At 40.3% G+C, this 17,499-nt stretch overlaps 1 protein-coding gene across 1 annotated transcript; it reads right to left on the bottom strand.

The window, feature by feature from the left end:
- Positions 1-841: 841 nt before the first annotated feature.
- On the bottom strand, positions 842-15,806 carry med10 (mediator complex subunit 10). The gene is made up of 4 exons (XM_084311809.1): positions 15,606-15,806; positions 15,416-15,499; positions 11,686-11,788; positions 842-1,962 (listed from the first exon to the last, which is right to left on the bottom strand). The coding sequence occupies exons 1-4, from the start codon at positions 15,725-15,727 to the stop codon at positions 1,867-1,869; spliced, it is 405 nt and encodes a 134-aa protein (XP_084167935.1). The 5' UTR covers positions 15,728-15,806; the 3' UTR covers positions 842-1,866.
- Between the last annotated feature and the right edge of the window lie 1,693 nt (positions 15,807-17,499).

Genomic DNA, 17,499 nt, shown 5'->3' with positions numbered 1-17,499 from the left:
CCAGAGGTCGGCTCCGCGCTTGGTGACACCGTCAGTCTCTCGGGGGACCAATACGGCAGAGTTCTCGAGACACAGAACAGGTCAATACGTTTTATGTCCAATTATCACATGTCCCCACAACGGTGGGATTAAAGTTAATGTCCCTTTAAAGGAAGTGAGCAGGTGGACGCCAGGTCCCCTGCTAGACCTCAGCTGAATAAATTGGACACGTGTTCATTAATCCAAATGAGGGGGGGGGAGGGGGTACTGAAGAAGCCATTACCATGCTGCATCAGCACAGAAGACAGATCACAAACCAATAACAGGCCTCATTTCCTCCTCCCCCTCCCCCCGTGTCCCAGGAGAAGGGCCTCCAGGGTCAGGGGGTGTGCCTCCGTTGGCTAAGCCCCAGCAAGGGGAGGCGTGTTGGGCCACGACCCGCCCCAGATGATGGGGTGCAGCTCTGCCTCTGCGAGCATCTGTGTCTCTCTCTCACACACAGATAGGCAGCAGACACAGGGTGCAGGGTGTAGGGTTCCAACACCGGGGGACACAGGAGCTGACCTGACCCCCAAAACACGTCACCCAGACGTCACAAAACCACCGCCTCTGTCCCACTGACACATTTACTCACGTTTCAATCATGCCCGCTCGGGGTGCCGAACCGTGAGAAGTCGGTGTGCGTGACATATCACGGTGCTTTTTCAAATGCAACGTTGAATATTGTTGAGTAAATGTGCCATTTTTCAGTAGGGCTGCTGCATCTATGTGAAGGATACACTGCGTATACGGGGAAACGTCCAGAGACTTGCTGAATTCAAGCTCTTTCCAACGGTCTCGCTCTGAGAAACGAAAACACAAGTTCACTCCAACAAGAGGGTAGTTTATTAACAAAAATCATAATACAAATAAGTAACAAACATAAAGAGAGGAATACTTTCTGACCACGTGGTCAGGCACAAGAAAATGTACCACACAAATAACATTTGCATTCAAAAAGTCATGGCCTTCAGAAACCTGAGCTTTATACAAAACCTTTTTTTTCCTTCTTCTTCTTGAATCGCAGTACAAATCTGCTACGTTGCACATCGATGAAGAGATGTTTTAAAAAAAAAAATAGGGAGAATGACAAGAGTATAAACATTATATCTACAGACGGTGGGGTGAGATCTCCCGGCGCACGGTCCCGGGAGCCGTGTTGCAAAACTCTTGTACATTTTCACACGACACATGTGGAAGTTTAAGAAACATTCTCGTCTTTTTCACAAACACACATTTGGCGTCCCGACACGGCCTCTCGCCGGCCCACTCCGCGTTTATCAAGCGTCTCGAAAAAGTAGGAGTGCTGATCCGAGACCAGATTTGGCTCATAAGTCATAGCGAGGCGTATATGGCCATGTGACCCCGAACACAGATCCTAGATCAGCACCTCCTACTCTTTTAGACGTATGATAAATACAGAGGTTTCTTCCCGGACGTTGTCCTCAAGGTTGTGTGCCACTTCAGCCACTTAAAAGACATGCAATTTAGCTGATGGAACGGCTGGTGTGTGTGTTTTTTTTTTAGAGAAAGAACAATTCTATTGTAAGGAACTTTGAAATTAATGGAAAACTGTGTTAATTTCTAGAAGAAAAGATGTGAAAAAGGGCTGCGTCAGGCTCAGCGCTGCTGAGTAGAAACAATAGCTCGTCCCTCGGGGCCGTGGTCAGCAGCAACCGCAGCAGAATGAACATAATATGTGTAATAAATAATGAGGGCTTTATCGGATTCCGCTGGCGATCCAAATCCGGCGCTTGCTCGGTGCCCCTACTCTCTCTGGCATGGAGTTGAGGGGTTTGGGGGAGGGGGGGGGGGTCAAAGTTCAGAGTTCGTGTGGTACGGCGGGCACTAGGAAGGGGGGTCCTCTCCGTGTATGGCCTTATACTGCGTCATCTCGTCTGGGAAGACTTTGCCGAGCTCCGAGATCAGAAGGCTCTTGAATTTCTGGAAAAGAAAAGAAACAATAGTATATGTATTTATTTTTTATATACTCCATTATATTATATAGTTATTATAGTTATTCAAATGAAGTGTTCCGTGCCCACTGTCTCAAAGACCATACAACCTAAAAACCAGTGTTGACATTATTTTTATTGATTAGTGATACCAATGGAAAAAAATATACTGTAAATGAACAGGGGGCGGGGGGGGGGGGGGGGTGCAGGACTTTCAAAATAGAAGAGAGAGCTTGCAATCGTTTTTTAGAGAAAGGTGCTCCTAAGGATATTCTTCTATCAAATCGGTGACATTTCAACCACTTTCACCAGGATGAACGCAGCATGAAGAAGGCTCTCGCAGCCCAAATGGGATCCGACGATAACATCATCACAGCTCAAATGTTATCCGACAGTAAAGCGGCACTCGGCTGCTTGGCAAGCGGTGCCAGAGGGAGGAGTGAAAGAAAACCATATCACGATAGTCGTCTTGATTTCTTTTCATATTGATTAGAAGATACCACGATATTTGTTCACGCATTCAAAAATCACACACGGAGATAAATAATCTGATTGCTGTTCATTGCTGTTTTTCTTTAAAAAAAAAAAAAAAAAAATTGAATCCCCTCTAATATTGAAAATGTCATTGAAAATCTCCTTTTGAGAGACATTTTAATTAATGTGTGATTGCAGTCATTAATTGATGACAGAATTACGGACAACAATATCATAATCATAAGATACAACATAAGATACAATAAACGATAATAGAGTTATCGCCCCCCCCCAACCTATTTTCCAATGCTGCAGAAATTACCACATTTCTAGTCGGTAACTTCTCCTAACTCAAGCTAGGAAGTTAACGCTTAGAAGTCCTCAGATCCACGAGTTGGCTCAGCTGAGCGACTATGTCACTTAATGCTTTGGGCTCTGTTGCAGTAGTCGCCCCAAAAAGAGTGTGTCGCTTCTGAAGTGGCTGACGCAAGGCAAGGGAAATGTATGTATATAGCACCATCCATACACAGAGGCAATTTCAAAGTGCTTTACATATATTTAAATAAGTGTGAATGAAACCGTCCGGACCCATTGTGCAACTATGTGTAAGCTTTTGTATCGTTAATAATTTGCAAGTAAAAGCGGGATAATAAGATAAGATAAAGATATTCCTTTATTGATCCCTGTGGGGAAATTCGGGCATCATAGTAGTAGGGTAGTAGTAGAAAGACATACACATATAGGCAATACAATTTGATCTGAATATACAAATGAGAAAAGAATGCAATAAACAGTGTAAACAATATAATTAACTCTGAATATAAAATAGGAGAAAGTCAATTGTGTAAACAAAGGTGCAGATGAGTATGTCCTATCGGTTATATTATATGTTACAACAAATACAGGCAATAAAGAGTTTGAATGTGAATATATACTATGAGCAGCAGTCAAAGTAAACAGTATACACAACAAGGTGCGGTATATACACAAGGTGCCCTAACTGGCATGATATGTGCCATATGTTGTAGTCCATGCAGGTGTTGGTGGTAATAATGTGGACAATCGTTGGGAGAAGAGGAACCTACATGACCTGCACATGCGTTCTACAACATGTATGACAATGTAGGAGGGACCACAATTTCCCACGTAAGGTTTACATGGAAAACATGATTTAAAACGATTTAAATATATACTATATATGTAATAATAATAAATAAATAATGTAAAAGAAGTGGCCATTTTGCTCTTATGGCATGCTCAGGTTGGGATTAGTTTCCACCCAGTTCCCACGTGGGTGGGAATCCCAACCAGAGGTGTCATGGTTTAGTTGGTTTTCACTCTAGGAACACAGCTAGCAGACCAGTTCCAGGTGACCTGAGGTCTATCGCCGGTGATGATTATAGTACTCACCACTGTGTCCTCTACAATAAGGTTGGGTGGTCCTCTTTGGTGGAAAGATGACATTTGCACTGGCATTTGTTTCTATTTAAAGCCATAATTGGAGATTGTCTAAACGACATTACCTCGAGGCTCGTTGTTGCAATGGACCTCTGGACCATATAGTACACAAACAAACTGAACTTGGTATATCTGCCTCGTCGTGGAACACCCTACATGGGACATTGAAACGAAGCGCACTAGTGTCCACGGGTGGATTTAGAGCACTGTTGTTTTTTAAATTGTATTTGAATTAGGGCTGGGCGATATGGCCTCTAAATGATATCGCGAAATTTTTTGGCCATATCACGATACACGATATATATCGCGATATTTTGACATTTCCTCTAAAGCACTTGATTTAACCCTTTGATGCATACAGTCACGCCAATATGATGATTATAATAAGTCCCTGCAACATATGTTTGCATTATTAAACCATGAAGATGCTTTAAAAAATAATTAAATGAAAATGCACTAAGAGTAGTCTACTGACACACTAATAAAAAAAATTATTTACATCTAAGACAATTTATATAAAAGACTTTTGCACAGTACTGTGTTTTCTATCGACTTTAGCCAAACACACACATAATATATATATATATATATATATATATATATACACACACACACACTACTGTGAGAAAATAATAATCACACACAAAGGGATAATGGCTTATAGCAGACTTAATGATTTTAGAATATTTCAGATAATGAAATTAAATGTTTATATCATCAACCATCCAGTTAGTATTTATACTGTAACGTTTGGCTACTTTAAAATCATTAGAGAGAGAGAGAGAGAGAGAGAGAGAGAGAGAGAGAGAGAGAGAGAGAGAGAGAGAGAGAGAGAGAGAGAGAGAGAGAGAGAGAGAGAGAGAGAGAGACTGACTCAGGTTTTGTTCTAGGTTTGGGTTTTGATCGTCTAAGAAGGAGGGTTTCCACTGTGTAAATCTTTTAGTCAAAATAAAGATTGGATGGATGGATGGATGAATGAATGACTCTGGATTGTTGATTGATTGATTGAAAATTGTATTAACAGATTGCAGAATGGGTACAATACAGTACAGCTCAATACACACAATTGTTAAGGGGGTGCAGACCAGAGACAGACTTTCGTCTTGTTTACATCAGGGTCCCCCATTTTCAATTCATCATAACATATATGACATACAGATAGACAGTACTGCTACATCTAGACATTTATGACATACCAGATTTACAACTACAGTACTGTTTGTGATACAAAAAGAGTCTAAAAAAGAGAGTATATACATTTTGACGAAGAAACTGTACATTGGAGGAGGTTGGGTAGGTGGGGTGGGGGGGTTCACATCCTACAAGCAGTGTTGTAGTACTCGAGTCCCAGACTGATTTTCAGGACTCGTGACTCGACTTGGACTTGAGCACTGATGACTTGGACTCGAGCATTGACTGCATTCGGACTCGGAAGGTGCAGACGAGGACTTGTTAATTGATAAATAGTTATTTATTTAAAGGGAAAGAAATTTGTAATAGGCCCTAATCATTTGGCATAAGATATTGATGGCTAGTGCATTTTTTTTGGCTATTGTGTCACAAAGTAAATAAACTCCCTTTGAAATGGCGACCGCTGTGTCATTTATGTTTAATGTAGACCTTTTTTTATTTGTATGTCAGCTCTTTGACTGCCAGAGTGGAGTGGACTCAACCTTGATGACTTGGACTCGGACTAGGGTAATGAGGACTCGACTCCGACTCTTCATTGGTGACTCAGACTCGAACACTGGGGACTCAAGACTCTACTGTATCTTGGAGCTATAGGCCATTTAGTGATCTATGGACATTCAGTAGGATTTTCTTTATCTTTTTACATCAATCCTATGACACTGGGGGGGGGGGGGGGGTAGTGGTGATAAAGGTGTGTGTTTCTGCTGTGAAGCACTTTGAGCTGCAATTCTTGTATGAAAGGTGCTATACAAATAAAGTTTATTATTATTATTTGTTTTTCAGCTAGACATTAGTGCCTCTATGAACACGGCCTCATCAGAAAACGTAAAAGTACTAATCGACCACAGGAAAGAAGGTACATAATGTATGTTATAGCCATAAGTAATATATTTATGTCAGCAGGGGAACTCAAATGTTTTCTGAAAACGTTAAAAGTTTAAAAGGAAATGTGCATATGTAATAGATGTACTTATTTGTAATATGTACTGTGTACGGAGGTACCGCATGTCTATCCACAGTCACGAGGGACTTGTATAGTGAAGTGACTGTGGACGTTAAGCGGTACTGCAAGTAAACTCACTCCCCAGAGGCATCCAGACCCAGTACTTAGAAGTGAATTCACCTCTTGGTACAGTGGTCTGTGATGCCGCCCGCGGCGCGGGAGACCGGGGTTCAACTCCCAGTCAGGGCGATCCCTTAACAGGGGTCGAATCGAAACAAACAACACAGAGCGAGATCACACCAGCTACATACACACATTGTACATTTTCGTAAATACGTCAATATAGCGTACAATATGTACTAGGGATGCACGATAATTATCGGGCCGATATCAGCAATTATGACGTCATCCCGATAAACCCGATACAATTATTGATAGCTCTGATAAAAAATATATATATTTTTTTTACAAATTTTTTTTATTTTTATTTTTTTTACTTTTTTCTTTTCATGTCAACGTTCACACGCACAATATATATGCTTACTTAGGATTTGACTTGATTCAACAACAAAGCAGTCGGGGCAATGGCAAGCCGAAAACGGTCGAAAATGTGAAGTTTTGATTTTTTTTTTCTTTCTTTTTTTACAATTGAGGTAGGTACTGTAGATTACATTTTTAGAGACTAAAGTACAGAAAAAAGTTACTGTTGGGTACCGGTATCGATTCACAGGTACCGGTACCGTATCGGTTCAAATGTGAATGGTACCCATCCCTACTGACAAAGCACAATACCTGTTGGTTTTTAATTGACTCATTGTTCAGGGAAACACATTGTTAATGACATTGACGGATTGTGAATTTTGTGATTGACTCAAATTATATTTATTTGGAAAAATAAATATAGTCACTTTATTTGAAGAGTCAAAACTGTTCTCTTGGCTTTGTTTTGTTCATAGTAGTAACGCTCATGTCATGATAAATCTGGTTAGGTCAACACTACAGGAATATACATTAAAAAAAAAAGATTATAATACAATAAATATATATATATATATCGGTTATCGGTATCGACCTTGAGGAGCAGAAAGTTATCGGTATCGATATCGGGGTAAAAAATCAATATCGTGCACCCCTAATATGTACCTTTTTCATGTGGTCGATTAGTACTTTATTTACATATTTTAAGCGAGATCTGGCTGATCTCCAGCTCCGCCCTCTTTTCTTGATCACAACTGTTGCTTCCCTCAAACAAACAGCGAAAAATAAATAAAACTACCCTTTCAGACTGCCCATTCAAGCCGAGAATCTTACCCCATTATTCCGGTTTCGCCGGAATATGTGAACTGCCCGTCATTGCAGGACAGGGGTGTGAAGTTTTGATGTTGCGGATCATTTTGTGGTGGTTAGCTTATAGGCAATATCATAACCACAATTATTTTCATAAGTGGAGCGCTGCCCCAGGCCACTATCCCTGCACCACCAACCCACAGGAATATTGCTTCTTCTAGCCATCAGTTGTCGCATAAAAGGTGGGATAGAACAAAGGCTGACTACATAATATAATAATCATAATAGGCTACATGTTTTATGTCCAATTAAAACAATATGCAACGTGAGAAACTGGCTGCCCTGGACTCATACACCAATCTCGAGAAAAATCATCTACTTTGGGATAAAGACATTTTTGGGACATGGAAATGTAGGCTACATGACATAACATACACATAACGTCATATAAAAATGTATTCTCTTTCATTCGTTAGAATGCATTAGAAGATTTTGCCAAAACGGAGCACCATGCACTTAGGGATGGGAATTGATAGGATTTTATCGATACGATTCCATTATCGATTCTGCTTATCGATTCGATTCTTTATCGATTCCCTTATCGATACCTGATCAATTTATAATTTAAATAAATAAATTGGAAATGCAACAGAACTACATTTAGTCATTTAGCTGACGCTTTTATCCAAAGCGACTTACAAGTTCTGTACGACAAGCCATCAGGAAGGACACAACTCTATCAGCTGAGCAACAATGTTCATCAAAGTGTTGAGTGCTACAGTGTAGGTTAGTTTATTAGGACAAGTGCATGACAGTACGGTTAGTTAGGGTTAGATATATTTTTTTTTATTCAGATAATGGGTGAAGAAGTGCGTCTTTAGTCGACGGCGAAAGATTGGACGTGATTCGGCTGTCCTAACTGGGGTGGGTAGTTCATTCCACCATTGTGGGGCAAGGACTGAGAATAGGCGACTTCTCTTTGATGACCCTCCCGGAGTTCGGATAGGAGTAGGTCTGAGGCGACCAGAAGATGCAGAGCGTAGGGGTCTAAGCTGGTTAGAATAACAACATGCAACTTGACATTTCTGATTGTCATTTATTGTTGAGCCCCCATGTCAGAAAAATACAAAAACTGTAAAAAATAAAACATTAACTATAGCCTACACTTAAATAAAATAATGTATTTGAGATTCTCTTAAAATGTATTTATTTTTTTATTCTTAAACTAATTTAATCTATTGAATAACAGGTCGTTATTCCTCTGACTTCTGTCTCTCACTCACACACACACACACACACACACACACACACACAGAGAGAGAGAGCTCCCTCCCCGGGCCCCTGTCCTATAATGTATTGGCTTGTGTTGCTACACGGACACATTTGTATGTTGCACCACTGTACTTCATGACTGACTTACAGACTTGTAAACAAACATTCCGTCTCTCATTATATGTAAACTAAAGAGTACACGGTTTACACAACAGCCCCCACCTGCTGTTTTATTGTATTTGTACCTGTACTATCCGCTGTCAGCTGTTTATCTCTCTTTGTGAGCTTGATTAAATAGCGTTAGCTCACGTTAGCTCTGCGGCTAATTTTAGCTCACCCTGATCTAAATCAATGACTAGGTTCTAAAGCATTCAAGTAGTTTTCACTGCACATAGAAGTAGCCAAACAGCGGGAGCATTTCGGGAGCATATTACCAAAACCCAGGCAATTTCGAGCCCTTAAGGAATCAAATAGAGTCTGCCATGGCTACATGCTAACGCTAACATTGCGCAACTGTAGGCAGCGATAAGGGAATCGAAAGTCACGGGAGCCACACGGTTCCAGGCATCGGCCAATTAGGAAAAAATTATTTACCCGGGGTAGGTTCGCTGAGCAGTGAGCACAGATGCTCTTTTTCAGGAACGCCCTGCTTCACATTCACACAGTTCCATTCACACCTGGGAGCTGCCCAGTACAACCACAGTTGACACCATTGGCCACTGAGCAACTCCACTGGAGCAGTTGATTCAAGCCATGTCACATAGTTCAAGTTTGAAATGATTCTTTCTGTTTTGCTCCTGAGAGTGTGCTAGATACTGTACTGTACTGGTAATATTATTTATTTGTGTTAACTTCTGAATAAAACAACTTATTAAACACAAGTACATCTTATTGAACATTATTTTGATATTTCATTACCAATTATCATAGCAAAACAGCTTTTTCAAACAGTCTGTAATGCATTTTGGAAACGGGAGATGGGCTCATAGTGTAATGGGCCACCTGGCCTGAGAAACATAAGGAGGAAAGAAAAAGTAAGGACTTACTTCTGGTCATTATTTGGGTAGAACACACATATTTTGAATGCCTTCGGCAGGTTTTTTTTTTTTTTTTGAGCCATTTTAATCTAGATTAAATCCAGGATTGCAGATAGATTAATCTAGATTAAAAAAATTAATCTATGCCCACCTCTAGTTTAAACGTTATGTCGAGGTCATACAATACTACAGTCGACATAAGGTTAACGTTACCCCGTTTCCATCAAGTGTTTAAATAGCAGCAATCTTGTTGAAAATGTAACGTTACTAAAATTCTCCGAGCATAGCCTCTCTCTCTCTATCTCTCTCTCTCTCTATCTACCGCTACCTCTCTCTTCAAGTTTCAAGTTTCTTTAATAGTTGTCATACAGAAGTACAGAATACTTTTATACAAAATGCTTCTTACTGTTGCGCTCCAGAGACTGTGCAAGACAAGATAAGTATGAAATAAAATAACATAGTAAAATTAGAAGTAAAAAAAATGAGGTCACAGTGTTCAGTTTAGACATATGTACAATGTTCGATGCAGAATAGACATAGTTACCATACAATATACAATACTGTGCAGTGTACTAATATACAATACTATATAGTGCAAGGCAGAAATGGAGAAATGGGACGAGGTGCAATTTAGGTACAATTCACAGTAGGTGTACGAGTTGTAGTGCAAATCCTTTATCAATAAATATAAAGTGTAAGTGTGTTTGTGTGATCTAAAGTGTGGAGAGTGGGTGCTGCAGTGTGTTGTTTGTTTGAGTGAGTGTGTGCGTGTGGGTGTGTGTGCTGTGTGCATTTGATGGTTGTTGCATAGTGATTATTGTTCGTTTAGCAGCCTGATGGCCTGGGGATAGAAGCTTCTTCTGAGTCTTTCTGTGCTCGCCTTAAGACTCTTAAGTGCTCTCTCTCTCTCCCTCTCTGTCTCTCTCTCTATCTACCGCTACCTCTCTCTCTCTCTGTCTCTCTCTCTATCTACCGCTACCTCTCTCTCTCTCTCTCTCTCGCTCGCTCGCTCTCGTTATCTTTAAATAAAAATCGAAACTGGTACTAACTGTAATACAAACAGTTCAGTTTGTCAGGTACATGAAACACAGATTACAGTGTTTACATCTGTCTGCTTGAGAAAATACCATGTTCTGCATTTGCAATAAAAATTATTGAAGTGAGATGAACAGTTATTTTTAAATGTGTGATCTAAAGATAAACAAAGGGTTTTAAAAGTGTTATATTTATCTTCTCTTATAGTACCAGAGAGAAGCTGAGGAGAATCAACCAGCAACAAAAGCTAAACTTGTTTAAAAAATATATATATATATATATATATATATTTATATATATATATATATATATTTATATATATATATATATTTTTTTTTTTATATCGAAATGGTATCGAAGTATCGATACTTTTCAAGGTATCGTATCGAAGTCGAAATTCCAGTATCGTGACAACACTACCCCCTACATTTTCAAAAGCCTAAAGAAAGCTTGTCTTTCTTTTCTACCCCGTCAACCTTTGGAGACCTATTTCAGAACCCCAACCCAAGATGCACTGCGTCTATATGGCATTATCTGAACGCACACACGATGACGGCTTGGTTCAGTGTGAACAACCAAAAGCTGGCACAGAACTACCCACTATTTCCTCAACCGCCCAACGCGAAGAGTTGAAGAAATGGTTGAGGAAATGTTTGCAGTTCGCTAGAGAGGTCTGCTCTCCTCTCGGTGACGTCACCTGGAGGGCTTTCTCCGGATGCCAATGTGGCTTTGAGCTCTGGAGACACAGAACACGTCGGTGAGTTACATATCCAATCCTCACATGCCCTCCTCACAACAGAACGGTGGGATTAACCCTTTCACTGCCGCACTATCAAACGGTTAACCCTTTCACTGCGACAATACACAGAAGGTTAACCCTTTACTATCACACTGTAGTGTGGCAGTGAAAGGGTTAAGGTTAAAGATTGGCGAAGTGCCCCTTTAAATATTGTTGAGAGTGCATTCTCATCGTTCCGTAGTGAAACTAGTGATACAAACAGACACTGTGTCTCACCGTCATGGTGTCAATCTTCCCTTTGACCTGCTCGTTCTTTGCCAAGGCTCGCTCCATGCACTCCTTGGTGTACAGCTGAGGGTTGCGGCCCTGGTCAATGTATCTAAGAAGAGAAGTCGGAATATAAATCAAAATCCACTTCAATGACAATGCACATTTACAATGTGCCAGCAATTTTCCCCTGGTGGATGCAGCATACAGTCGATCGACAATTAAGATATCATTTATCACATGTACACATATATACAAGTTTATAAGTAGGATATCTACACCGTATGCATATATACAATAAAATTAGTCAGAACAATGTGCAAACAAATATTAGGGTGGTAGCCTAGTAATGAGCTCTGGTGAATATATCATACATCTAGTTTTGTCTCTTCTACCCATGTAAAGCGTCTTTAAAGGATAACTCCACTATTTTTGGAAATTAGCTTATTTAACATCTTCCCTGGAGTTAGACAAGAAGATGCATACCTTTTTTGTCTCTGTGCGTGCATTTTAGCTTTGGGAATAGATGCTCCGTTAGCATAGCTTAGCTTCATCACTGGAAGTGAGGCAGGACAGTAGCCTTACAGTGCCTTACAGTGTATTGCAAGGTCTGACATTGACCAAACTTGATATGCATGACCTTGGTGGGCTCTAGGTCAACTCCTGAAAAGGGGGTCAATGTCAGACTTTGCAATCAAAAGTTAGGGGGCTAATAACCCTTGCCATAATTTCAGTGCGCCCCTAACTTTTGATTGCAAGGTCTGACATTGACCCCCTTTTCAGGAGTTGACCTAGAGCCCACCAAGGTCATGCATATCAAGTTTGGTCAATGTCAGACCTTGCAATACACTGTAAGGCACTGTAAGGCTACTGTCCTGCCTCACTTCCAGTGATGAAGCTAAGCTATGCTAACGGAGCATCTATTCCCAAAGCTAAAATGCACGCACAGAGACAAAAAAGGTATGCATCTTCTTGTCTAACTCCAGGGAAGATGTTAAATAAGCTAATTTCCCAAAATAGTGGAGTTATCCTTTAAGCACCTGGAAAAGCGCTATATAAAATAGATGTATTATTATTATTATTATTATTATCTATGATATCCTATCAAACTTCTGATCCCAATTCCCCAGCACTAGGGGGGGGTGCTTTGATGCCCCTACAGTTGAATAATGGTGTACACATATCTACCATAGGTGGTTCTATTGAGAGTCACTGAATATAAATATCTTGGTGTGTGGCTCGATGAGAAATTTACATTTAAATTCATGTGGACAACTTTGGCTCAAAGTTGCGACAGAAAATGTACTTCCTATACAGAAAGCTAAAGATAAGTAGGACGAGGGTTGTCATAGCAGTTTTCTTATCAGTCTTGGACTATGGTGGTGTAATTTATAGGCATGCTGCGGCATCAACCCTTAAATCCTTGGACTCTGTATATCACTCTGCCTTCAGATTCATCACTAATGGGCGGCTGATTGGCGCAGTGGGCAAGGCGCTCGCCACTAATGCTGGAGACGCTGGGTTCGAGCAGTTGGCAGTGTTAAGAGGGTGGGAAAGCCGGTGGGTGGGGATTGGACGTTGTGGACAGCGACTCCTACAGGTCGGTTTGGTGACGCCGGTGCGGCGGAAGCAGGAAGTAGCGGGGACAGCGTGCGCCTCCCATGCGTTACTCCTCGCCACTGAGAGTTCGAGCTGCGGCGGCGAAAAGATGCGAAAAAGTGGATACAAAAAAAGATTCATCACTAATGATAGATACGACACTCATCACTGTGTCCTCTGATGGATAGGTGCGACAAACACTGGTATTTGTTCATCTTTAAGGCCCTTAAGCTACCTCCTTATACTACATCATTATTGGAATGGAATTTTGGAACCTGTTAAAACCTGTACGTGTTTTAATTGATTTGTTATCCTTGCTTTTTGCCTCGTCTTGTCTTATTGTTGAGATTTTATATGGTTTTTTTGTGCTTATTTCTGTATGTACAGTATGTTCATTGACTGTAAATTAGGGAAACCTCAGTTGCCTATTTGATAGTAATAATAATAATATTATTATAATAATAGTAGACTAATTAATAGTTAGACAGGAAATATCCAATTAGAGTTTGTGTTTGTGGAGGGGAAAGCACAGCAAACTGAGGAATGGTACAGGGTATAACAGGGCCTAAAAAAAATAATGGTTTGGTTCCGGTTGCCGACCGACCCTGCCGATTTAGGTGCGACCCAATTTATTTTATGCGTTATAAAAAAAATAAAAAAAAATAAAAAAAAGAGAATACAAAATATATATATATTTTTTTTTACAATAAAGTTTCATAAAAATCTTAGTCAAACCTTTAGTATTATAGATATTAAACATGCTGGCAGAGTACATGCATCCATGTTGTTGTGAACATTTTAATTAAATAAAGAAATTCCCTATCCATAGTCGCAGTGAAAAAAATAAAAAATAAAATAAAAAATAAAAATCCCTACCTACCCATGGCCTTAACTGACAACCAACAGGAACCAAACAATATTTTCTTTTATGCCCAGGTGTTGTTTAACATTCAAATGATATCCACAACATAGCCTGCTTTTACCCTTGTCATTAGACGGACAGATGGAGAAACACAGAGCTTCATACACAGAGCACCAACAAGCTGAATGGAAGTAATAGGCTATCCAAAACATATTGTTATGCCACTGGAGTGGAGGGTACTTTTTACTATGGAAGTTTAATGGTAAGATTAGACAGGAAGAAAATCTCAGAAATTGCACCTATCTGTACTGTAGTTAGCCTAGGCATTGTCCAACTAACACCTCTCCCGAAGGCTAAACGGCCATGTCCGCTTCCATTCATTGTGCTAAGCTAGGCTAACATGCAGCCAGATAGCTTTCTACTGAATGCAAAGAGAGGAAACTGGTATATATCTTGTCTCTCTCTGGAGAAGACGGTAAGCTAATTTCCCAAAATGTTGGCGTGTTCCTTTAAAGCTAACACTGGGTGATGATTTAGCCTATATTTATATATTTACTGCATATATATATAGATTCGATTAGATTCACTGTATTGTCATTACACAGTACAAGACAAAATATATAACCCTCCTCTATATAATATTTGTCTCAATATACCTGCATATAACCCCTCTATATACTTACTCTATATACTTACTTATACACCTGCATATAACCCATAGCTCTGTATGATAGCATGTACAATTATGCTGTATATTAGGCCTACCATATATATATATTCTCACCACACATATATATATATATATCTCCACACCTGTCTGTATTAACCTGCAAATGGTCCTTTTACATATCTGTATACCATCTATATCTATGCATATCCTACTCTTAGTTACGCTGCTGGCCAGTATGATTGACTACTACCATACTGTATTTACACCTGTACCACTGTACATATTTATACTACAACTGTTTGATTGATTGAAAACTTTATTAACAGATTGCAGAATGGGTACAATACAGTTCAATACACACAATTGTTAAGGAGATGCAGACCAGAGAAATACTTTCGTCTTGTTTACATCAGGGTCCCCCATTTTCAATTCATCATACACTCACTGAATAGCACTATGACTATGGTCACTTGAAATTGAGAGACTTGACACATTGAATGGCACTGTGTTATAATGTTCCAAGATAAAGAACTTTCAATATGACTTGTGTTTTGTTTGATATTATGCTACCGTGTTTTCATTTAGAGAGAGGGAGAGGGGAGACTCACTCAAATGCCTCGAGTGGAACGTTGATCTCGTGGAGCTGTTGACGGCACTTTTCAATGTCTTGCAATCCAGAAATCATGAAGTTTCTGAAATGATAAACGTGACATGGCTGAGATCGCTTCAGGCAGTTTAATACCACAACAACAGCTAACGTTGGCTATCATCATCAGTTCCGTAAACAACATCACTTACAGCTTCTGGTTGAGTCCTGTCTGGCTGCTGGGCTGGAAGTCGCTCACGATGATGCCCAGTTGTCGAATATTTTCAACGAACTTCTCGAGATGCTCTTCGAGGTTATCAAATCGTTCAGCCATAGTTTGTAATAAAAATGCTATCGATTCACTTCTACGAAACAAAAACGACTGCCTTACACAAAGAAATAAAAAATAAACCCTCCGGTCTGCCACAACACTAAACTGCTTTCAGGCAATATGGCGGCCGAGCCAATCCCTGTAGCGGGTGTTCCGTTACCACGGTAACAGCCGATCGTAATCCTGCTGATCGGCCCCATACGCCGTAAAATGTCGTGCTGCATCTGTGCAAATATATTAGATAGGATTAGATTCAACTTTATTGTCATTGCACAGGGTACAAGACAAGTACAGAGTATAAGGAATCTAACCAGAGTGGAAAGGAACAGGAACAGTACGGTGCATAATGTATGTATAACATATAGAGAAGATATGAACAAGTATTGATACAAACAGTACTGTATTTGCAAATCTGGTATGTCATAAATGTATAGATGTAGCAGCAGGGACGCGAGAAGTCCGCGGGGAGTGGGGGTGCTGAGATATCGATCATTTTTGATTAATTTTTTTTTTTTTATATATATAATTTCTTTTATATAAAATATATATTATATAATTATACTTGTAGTTTTATTGTCTGCGAGACATCGCCACCACGCAACACGTCAAAATGCTCGCTATCTGCAAACAGCTCCACTGTCTGTCATGTCATAACCAACACTCTCGTTCACTTGACTAGAGGATACTTGTGAGGTTTTGTCCGCTGCCCACCCACTCGCTCTGTTCCTTTAAGGTATTTTGTTAAATTAATTGCATTCCGCGCCTCACGCTTCTTTCCTGTAAGATGCCGTTTGATTGGTGCTCTCCCAACCACACGCTTCTGGAGCAATGATCAATTTCATCCCGCAGCTGTCACAGCTTGTCATTAAGCGCCCCGTGGCTTTAAATACCCTGATCTCCCTAATATTGATGTTGGATCGTTTTGAAACATTCCCTGCATTTGCCTGTTCCTTCCCGTCGCTGCTTTCCCTGTTCTGTTGCTTCCCAGGACTCTCGAGAAATATTCCGTTTGGAGAACCTGCTTCCCCGTTACGAAGCGGCCGCCTCGTTTGATCTGCCCGCTTTACGCGTTGCGCTCTGGTGAGTTTTTGTAAACAGTCTTTTGGATCTATCGTTTTTGTGTTTGTAAAGCACCGAAGAGATCCCGTTTTTGTTCATACTGTTCTCACCTTTTTGTCTTTTGGAATTACACGTTTGGATTACCTAATTGTTTTCACTCTGGACACTGCTCACTGTGTGTTTCACACCGAAGATCTGTCACTTGGATTATTTGTTTGGACAATTCACCTCACCAGTCACCTGTCAGTTTCAATTGTGCGCTGAGCTAACTCAGATCTCTCTCTCCCTCTCCGCCTCCATCCCGAGTATATGCTGGGAGGATCTGCAGAGCGGCTCAGACGTCACGGACAAATTCCACAACATCACCTTCTGGGAGAAGCTGCAGAGCAGCAAACATTCCTCACATGCCTGTTTCCCAGTTTGTTCTGTTCACCACCTAATTCATTCTTGTTACTCAGTAAATAAACACGCCCTTGATTTTGGCTAACTCTGAAACAACTCTCTCTGTGCCGTTTGCGTTTGGGGTCGGTTTCAAACCATAACAATACTATGATGAATTGAAAATGGAGGACCCTGATGTAAACAAGACGAAAGTCTTTCTCTGGTCTGCATCCCCTTAACAATTGTATGTATTGAGCTGTAGCCTACTGTACTGTACCCATTCTGCAATCTGTTAATAAACTTTTCAATCAAACTTTTCAATCAAAACCGCTGCC

The sequence above is a fragment of the Notolepis coatsorum genome (assembly GCF_963971535.1).
Source record: "Notolepis coatsorum genome assembly, chromosome: 4".
In the NCBI taxonomy this organism is placed as follows: Eukaryota; Metazoa; Chordata; class Actinopteri; order Aulopiformes; family Paralepididae; genus Notolepis; species Notolepis coatsorum.
This window is presented reverse-complemented; position numbering and strand designations above follow the sequence as displayed.

Excerpts from the sequence above, each read along its gene's own strand:
- med10 (XM_084311809.1), bottom strand. The coding sequence starts at position 15,727 with ATGGCTGAACGATTTGATAACCTCGAAGAGCATCTCGAGAAGTTCGTT. Across the intron at positions 11,789-15,415 it reads GTTCCACTCGAGGCATTTGA|ATACATTGACCAGGGCCGCA; the intron begins GTGAGTCTCCCC and ends TTCTCTTCTTAG. Across the intron at positions 1,963-11,685 it reads GGAAGATTGACACCATGACG|AAATTCAAGAGCCTTCTGAT; the intron begins GTGAGACACAGT and ends TTTCTTTTCCAG.